This window comes from Penaeus chinensis, chromosome 32, assembly GCF_019202785.1.
Source record: "Penaeus chinensis breed Huanghai No. 1 chromosome 32, ASM1920278v2, whole genome shotgun sequence".
In the NCBI taxonomy this organism is placed as follows: domain Eukaryota; kingdom Metazoa; phylum Arthropoda; class Malacostraca; order Decapoda; family Penaeidae; genus Penaeus; species Penaeus chinensis.
The window spans coordinates 7,908,618-7,916,716 of record NC_061850.1 but is presented as its reverse complement, the minus strand read 5'-3'; the positions used below and the strand labels follow the sequence as shown (position 1 = coordinate 7,916,716).

General features: G+C 46.4%; 1 protein-coding gene across 1 annotated transcript; it reads left to right on the top strand.

The window, feature by feature from the left end:
• Nucleotides 1–2,675, top strand: LOC125042711. Its single transcript, XM_047638531.1, has one exon. It carries the CDS (start codon nucleotides 648–650, stop codon nucleotides 2,559–2,561), a length of 1,914 nt encoding a protein of 637 aa, XP_047494487.1. The 5' UTR covers nucleotides 1–647; the 3' UTR covers nucleotides 2,562–2,675.
• The last annotated feature ends 5,424 nt before the right edge of the window (nucleotides 2,676–8,099 follow it).

The following is an 8,099-nucleotide window of genomic DNA, read 5'->3' as shown; positions in this document are numbered from 1 at the left end:
CTAGCGCAAAGGGAAGGGAGTTAATAGTGCGGGACCCCTAGCTACAGATGCACTTAGTTGATACACCACAGACTCATTTTGGTGGCGGCGGCGGGATTTTCCAGTGAATAAGCATCTGCTTTGGTATTACTCCTTAATGTTCAGACGTCCAGCTTAGCTATTTCCGTTAGTTTTATATCATGCATGCTAGTTTACGTAGATTTTGGTGAGCCACGTCGTGATTTTATTTCTGTTTTGCTTTTACATTTCATGTGTTTTACAAATTTTCAGGGTAGTAGTCTTTGTATTTTATCGAGAGCTTGGCAATTTGTCTTTTTCAGTACCTTTACCCCCTTTCTTTCAGAGTTTGATTTCGTACTTTTAACAATTAATCGCCAGCTCGCCCAGTTTAGGTGTTCTTGTGGCTCACTTAGTTAGGAACTCTTTTATTTTCTCTTGTGCATTTCTTTCTTAACCCGCTCTCCCCAAGACAGCTTCAAGGCCTTGGCTGCAATTCAGCAGTGTTTGATAATAGTGTATGGAATCGTGTTCAGTGTTTGTCGTTTCGAGTGGATTTTCCTGTGTTGTGTTTTACGGCAATGGTAAAGTGTAGGGGTCTTCTTTGTTTGCTAAGCAGCTGAATGTGTGCCGTCTAGGTCTGTACCAATATGACCAGAGACCAGGAGAGAAGAAGAAACGAAAGGTTCCAGCAGCGCAGAAACCTCCGATCCAACAGCCAGCCCAGTTCCCGTGATCCATCTCCTGCAGGCGCAGCTTCAGAGCTTCATCTCCTGCCTGTGGTCGCTGGTGGCTCCAACCCAGAAGTAAGACAAGCAGTTCAAGTGATGGCGACCGAAATCACGATGTTTAGGGAAGTGCTGGATAGGGTAAATGCCCTGGTTGATGAAATTCGGGAATACAAAGAGCAGAACAATCAACTCGATGCACGGCTCCAGCGACAGGAAGAAAATCTCAGGGAGAAAGAAGTTGCAGACGTGGAAACTCGGAGGAGACAAGCTGAGGAGCGTGTGGAAGATGAGCGGCAACAGCAGGATGCATTGGCAGAGAGGGATGAACAGATCCGACAACTTCATCAACAGCTTCAAGAAAGGAACGGGGAGCTGGATAATGCACGACGCCCCCAGCGAGAAATCCAGCCAACTGAACAAGAGAGGATGAATGTAGGACGCCAGCAGAGGGAAGCCGTAGATGACCGGGACCAGCAAATTCAGCAGCTTCGGAATCAGCTTCAGGAAAGAGAAGGTGAACTGACAGAACTTCGCCGTAACCAGAATACGGCAACAACTCCTTCCCAGCGACAGCGTAGTACAGGAGACCTGAATAGCAGAATCTCCTGTGGCCGCCATACATCTACCCTGGCAGATTTCCATCTACCTCGCGAACCACCGCAACCTCTCCCACGTAGCAGAGCCCAAACTCCTGAGCCTGTGTGTCGCCTCCCATTGCTTCAGCCTCATCCACAACAGCATTTGCGGCAAGTTTCACCACAGCTGCCAATACCTGAAGTCGGAAGACGTTCTACTGACCAGATGCCACACTGCAGGGATTGCACTAGTCTCCGCTGCCCATCTGCACAAACCTCCAGCACAGCCCCAGTGTCCTACGTATTCACCAAGGAGAAGGTCCCTCTTTTTAAGGGTGATGCAACTGCTTCGCAGCCACTTAAAAAGAACCAGGAGATTGAGGGGTGGATACGAGCCATAGAGAATGTAGTGAAACCATCCACCTCAGAGGCCTACATTCAAGCAGTTCGGGCCAATTGCCGAGGGCCTGCTGAGCTGATTATAAACTCTCCTCTCTTTGACCACATTAGGGAATGGGAAACCTTCAAAGCAGCCTTACGGAGTAAATTTCGTGGGACCTACACTGCGGCAGATTTTTATAAGGTCCTTTATGAAAATCGAATGACACCAGGACAAGCCCCCATGGATTACTTCCTCCAGCTTGAAGGAAGTGTCTATCAAGGATACCGCGACCATCGCGAGGCGATCGGAGATCCAGCAGAGCTTGTCAGGAGAATTTTCCTTAGTGGTATTCCATCTTGGCTTCGGGACTTTCTTGCCCTTAAGGAGGATGGGAGTCCAACTCAAATTGCTGAAGCAGCTCAGCGAATTTGGAATTCGCGCAATGGGATCAGGCATAGTGAAAGTTCCTCATCACAAGAATTTCAGCGCTCACCTGACCGTCCTCCACGTGTACGTGATCACTATGCCATGCCTATATCGGTCGATAGTCCAGTTTCGGCCTTCCCAGTAGCTGTCCAAGGAAAGTGGTGCAGTTATCACCAAGTCGCCACCCACAATTCGTCAGACTGTCGTGCCCTGTCTACAACCAACTCCAGTGCCCAACCTTCATCCAATCGCCTGTGTTACCAGTGCAAGCGACCAGGGCACTTTGCCAGAGACTGTCCCTTTCAACCATGCCAGGGCGACAGTGCTCCCAGAGCCACTGGCAGAACCAGCCCGGGGAGCTACCAACACTCAAGCGGTGGCCACCAGAACAATAGCCACAGTGACGTCTCCAGGACCTGTTGGACGACCACTCGTGGCACTCAATGTTGAGGAAGCCACTGCTTTGTGCTTCATCGACACAGGTTCAGAGGTGACAATTATCAAACCCAGGGCCCTTCGGCTGATTGATCCACATGGTTTTGTACGCCAGAGGGATGCTGCACGTCAACTCTGTGGGGTGACAGGTAATTCCCTGGATGCTTATAGTGAAGTGACCCTGACCTTCTGCCTTGACACTGACCTGAAGATACGTCATCAAGTTACTGTGTGTGACATCCAGTTCCCTGGTGATATTCTCCTAGGAATGGACTTATTGCGGAGAACCTCCTTCAGCCTGTCCTCCAGCCTGCATGACTGGGCTTGCCTCACTTTGGAAGGCCGGGCCTTTTCTGTCACCTATACTGATGCCTGCTCGTTGCAGCTATGCATTGTAAATGTAGAGAGTGGCCTGCCAAAAGTAGCAGATCCTGATGGGGCTAACGCTGAATCCTTGCATTCTTCGGTTGCTTCAAACTTGGCCAACAACCCTTTACCTGCTGCAGTACACCTCCGACAGACCACGGAGCTCCCACCACATGCTGGGCGTTTCCTGGAGGGTACGATTGAAAAGTCTGGCCCTAGTGATGGTGATATTCTTCTGATTCCCCAAATTTCAGCTGTGTGCGCATCTCCCTACCTTGTTACTACAGCGTCACAACACCGCTGCCCTGTGTGGGTAGTGAATCACCTGGCAAGGCCTGTACGACTGACACAGGGAACACGTTTGGGGACGGTAACATCAGTGAATGAAATATACACAACCAAGACATCACACGCTGTGCCACCGAATCCAGTCATTGCTGGGAACACGGACTCTATCAAGACTGATTTTTGGGAAGACAGTGAAGAGGCTGCAGACTTTAGCTGGGAGGAAGATCATTTTGATCAGATTTATGGACTGGAAGACTTTGGGTATGAAGATGACCAGGATCTATTTCCAGCAGAATTACCCCCTTCATTTGCACTTGCTGCAGTTGAAACAGCTGAAGCTTTGGAGGACCTAATACATCCGGGCCTAAATGAATTTGAAGCATGTCTACAACACTTGGAAGAGGCCCAGCGCACAGAGCTACAGACACTCCTTCATCGTTACTCAGAACTTTTTGATGGCGGGGAAGAAGCAGTTGGCCACATTCCAGGTGTTCAACATCGGATCAACACTGGTGATGCTAACCCTGTGTGTACTCGACAGTGGCGGCTCCCTCAAGTGACCCGAAGCATCATTCGGGACCAATGTAACTCTATGCTAAGGCAAGGAGTAATTGAGCCTTCAACATCACCATGGCTCAGCCCCGTGGTGTTAGTAAAAAAGAAGAATGGATCGCTGCGGTTTTGTGTAGACTACCGTAATCTAAATACAGTCACCACAGCTGATACATATCCGCTACCTCGCATAGAGGAACTCATAGACGAGTTGGGTCCAACAGATACTTTCACCACACTGGATGCCAAGGCAGCATACTGGAGTGTAGAGGTCCGTCCAGAGGACAGACCAAAAACTGCCTTCAGTGATGGATATAGACTTTTTCAGTTCTGTAGACTCCCATTTGGTCTCAGCACAGCCCCAACAACCTTTCAACGAACTATGAACATCGTCCTTTCCTCAGTCTTAGGGCGCCATACCTTAGCTTATCTGGATGACATCATCATATATTCAAGAGGCTTTTCACAACATCTGATAGACCTTGAGGAAACACTGAAGCTTCTCTCTGCAGCTGGATTGAAGTTGAACTCTGATAAGTGTAGCTTTGCTACAACCACCATCAATTTCTTGGGATTCACTATAACTCCTGAAGGTGTCCAACCAGACCGTAATAAGGTTACTGCCATTTCTGAGACTCCTGTGCCGCAAACTGTAAAGGAAGTTCGTCGTTTTCTTGGTGCTACAGGTTTTTTCAGAAAACATATCCAAGGATATGCAACCCTAGCTGCTCCTTTGCATCTTCTTCTAAAGAAGGGTCAACCTTGGGAATGGGGTATAGATCAGCAGCAGGCCTTTGATAACCTGAAAGAAAGTCTTGTTTCTGCACCAGTTCTCCAACAACCTGACTTCTCCAAACCATTTGAGTTGCACACTGATGCCAGTAGCCTTGCTGTAGGAGCTGTACTTATCCAGAGAGATGCGGATGGAACACCTCATGCTATAGCTTACTATAGCCGGAAGTTGCGAGATCCAGAAAGCCGGTATCCTGCAATAGACTGTGAAGCCCTTGCTGTTGTCGAAGGTGTTCGTGTCTTCGACTCGTATCTTTATGGTCGAAAGTTTATCATCTTTACCGACCACCGACCACTCGTCTATGTTTTCAAGCGCCGTACTAAGTCACCGAGAATGACTAGGTATGCTCACGACTTATCTTTCTACGACTTTGAGATTCGATACAAAGAAGGACCCACAAATCATGTGCCTGACCTGCTGTCACGCCATATTGCTGCTCTAGATGTTAATGTCTTGTCTCCAGAAAAGTTAGCAATTGAACAAGGTAAGGATCCAAAGCTGCAAGACCTCTTAGCTTATCTCCGGGATGGAACTGTTCCAAAACGGAAAATGCCACTCCCACTCTCAGACTTTGAGCTAAAGGATGGAGTTCTCTATCGGCTGCTACACCTTCCTGATAAGATTTTATACCAGGTATTTGTTCCGGAAACTCTCCATCACTCAGCACTGAAGGCAGCTCATGAGCCACCCCTTGCGATGCACCCTGGAATCCATCGGACCTACCACAATCTCCGCAGTATGTTTTATTGGCCAAACATGTTACGTGACACCCGTCGTTATGTGGAACATTGCCTTTCATGTCAGCAAGCACGAGGGGTTGCCCAGAGGGTTCCTATGGCTGAAGCCCCATTGGCCCTTTACCCTTTAGAAAGAGTCTCCATGGACATTTTGGACCTGAGTCAAGCACCGATGAGATGGGCACTTACCATCATAGATCAGCACACACGTTTTATGCAGGTGATCCCACTCAAAGATATTACAGCTTCTAGAGTTCATCGGGTCTTTCTTGATTACTGGGTGACATACTTTGGCCCACCTCGAGTCATTCAGACAGACAATGGTCGTCAGTTCATTTCTCAGGTGTTTGCAGAGTTGGTAGAGATTTTGCGAGCCACTCATCATTTCACCATTAGGTATCATCCGCAAGCAAACGGTCTTGTTGAAAGGACCAATCGTGTAGTGAAGGCTGCCCTTCGTGCTGTTGTTGGTGAACACCCTGGAAATTGGCACAAATATGTACCAGAGTTGCGACTTGCTCTCAACTCTGCCATTCACCGGACTACTGGTGAACAGCCCTTATACTTGCTCACTGGAAGGCACGGATACTTTCCTGTGGGTTTGACAAACGAAGCAGTTTTTGATGAGAACACCACCTTTCAACAGCGACTGAAGACTGCTCGCCGTGCAGCTATTGAAGCTTCCAAGAATGCTCGGGAAGTCTATGGAAAGTCTTACAATCAGCGTGCAAAAGGAAGCTTTACCCCGGAAGAGGGCCACTTAGTCTGGTATAAAGAGATGGTGCCTCGTCCACTAGGACCAAAATGGCGTGGACCTGCTCGCATCTGCAAGCGACTGGGCCCTGTTTCATTTGAAGTTCAGCACCTGGATTCTGGCAAGGTTCTCCGCGCCCATCTTAACCATCTGAGACCTTACAAATCATCAGAAGAACTTGCTTATGCTGATGTTGAAGAGGATCCTGATGAGCTTCCTGAAGATAATGATCCATGGGTAGCAATTCTCACGTCATGTGTTTGGGATCCTGGTATTCATGAATAAACCTGAATGGCATCCAGGACAACCAGCTCAAAACTTGTAGGGACCTCATATCAGTGAGCCATTGGCCTAGTGCCACGCTGAGTTGAGGGTTGCTGTTATCATTTTGTTTGGGATCTTGTCGGCGGTAACAGAATCTTTGCATGGTGTCAGAAGCTGCATGTTAGATAATATAAGGACTCTGCTTTCCATGAGTCATTGGCCTTGTGCCACATGGATGTTGAGATTGCTGTTAGAGGTACTTTCAGAGATGTTAGGGACTTTACTTTCCATGCGTTAATGGCCTTGTGCCACATGGGAGTAGAGAGTGCCGTTCCTAAGAAGTTAGGGTCTCTACTTTTTGTGCGCCATTGGCCTTGGGCCACACGGAAGTAGAGGTTGCTGTTAAACGTAATTGACGCTACTGCACACTGCGTCACCTGCAGATAATGCTGTCCTCATGTAATACTACAGTTCCCCTAGCATAGACGAGTGACTCAGTGGTGCTTCTCTAGGTGAACTATTTGGATGTTTTCATATTGCAGTTTCGTGAGTATGAGATCACATTTTTACTCTGTTGTCCGCTCCACTTGAAATATCAGGACTCAGGCTTGCTTCTCTTTTCAGGTCTCCGCTGACTGCTTCGACCCCGAGCGGGGGGAGGAATCTGTAAGGAACCTTCTCATTCTGCAACCCTTCCCGCGAGCATCCTACAATGTCTCTCACTCCCGCGGATTTATCGCTCGAAGTCGCGTCCTCGTCTGTGCGCGGTTCTCTCTTTTTATTATCCTTTTTGTGTGTTTTGTCCTTGTGTTTTTTTTTTTTGTTTTTCCTCTTTGGCTTTTGTTTCAGTCTGCCTGATAGCCGTTCTCTTTGTTTCTTTATATATACTTTCGTTTTTACCGTGTTGTCTTTTACCAGTTCTTTGATAATTTTATTGAGTTCTTAGTCACTGTTTTAAGCTATTTATTTTACTTTTTTTTTATCATAAGTTATTTAGTTTGCTTGCTAACTCATCATGGAGTGAAGGTACGACATCTTTTCGAAGTCGTATTTATGGTCACCTAAATTATTATATTTTTTCTTATTTGTATGTGTTTTCTCTTAGTTCATATTACGACAACCTTCCTGGTATTTTTTTTAAATTGTAATCTGTTTTTATAGTATTTTCATTTACGTGGCTGATGACGTCACAGAGTGTATATATACAACCCAGTTTTACCGCCAAATACAGTCAGTCTATAGCAGTCAGCGTGTGTTATTGCCCCTCTTTTGACCTGAGAACACCGGATACCATACCTACAGCTACACAAAGAGAAGTTAAGTCTAGAGAGCCTGATATTTCTTATTTTACTAGGAGCTGGACGTGATCTCTATTTCTATAAGAAACATATTCATTTAGTGATGCCTTGCTATTTTCTTCCAATGGTTTTACTTTTATTTTATTAACTTTTATTCACTATCCCCTCAGGACTTGGCTTTTATTCTTGTGCTTGTTTTATTCTGCCGTGCTTTTGCTTACTTTTTAGCCTTTGCCCTTATTTTTTTTTCTTTCCTTTGAGATGCACCTTCAGTGTTTGTGTCGCTGTGCTTTAGCAACTTTTTAAAATTATTATTTAAAGGCCTTTTGCCTAAGGACCATCTACGGCTCCTTTTTTTTGTAGCAGTTAATGTCAGCCTTTAGCTTAGCACTTCATTTTGAAGTCGCTTTTATTTGTTCACGGCAGTTTTAAATTACCTATAGGGTCTTTTATATTTCTTCATTGCTTTACCTGGTTTTATATATTATTTTCATATGTTTT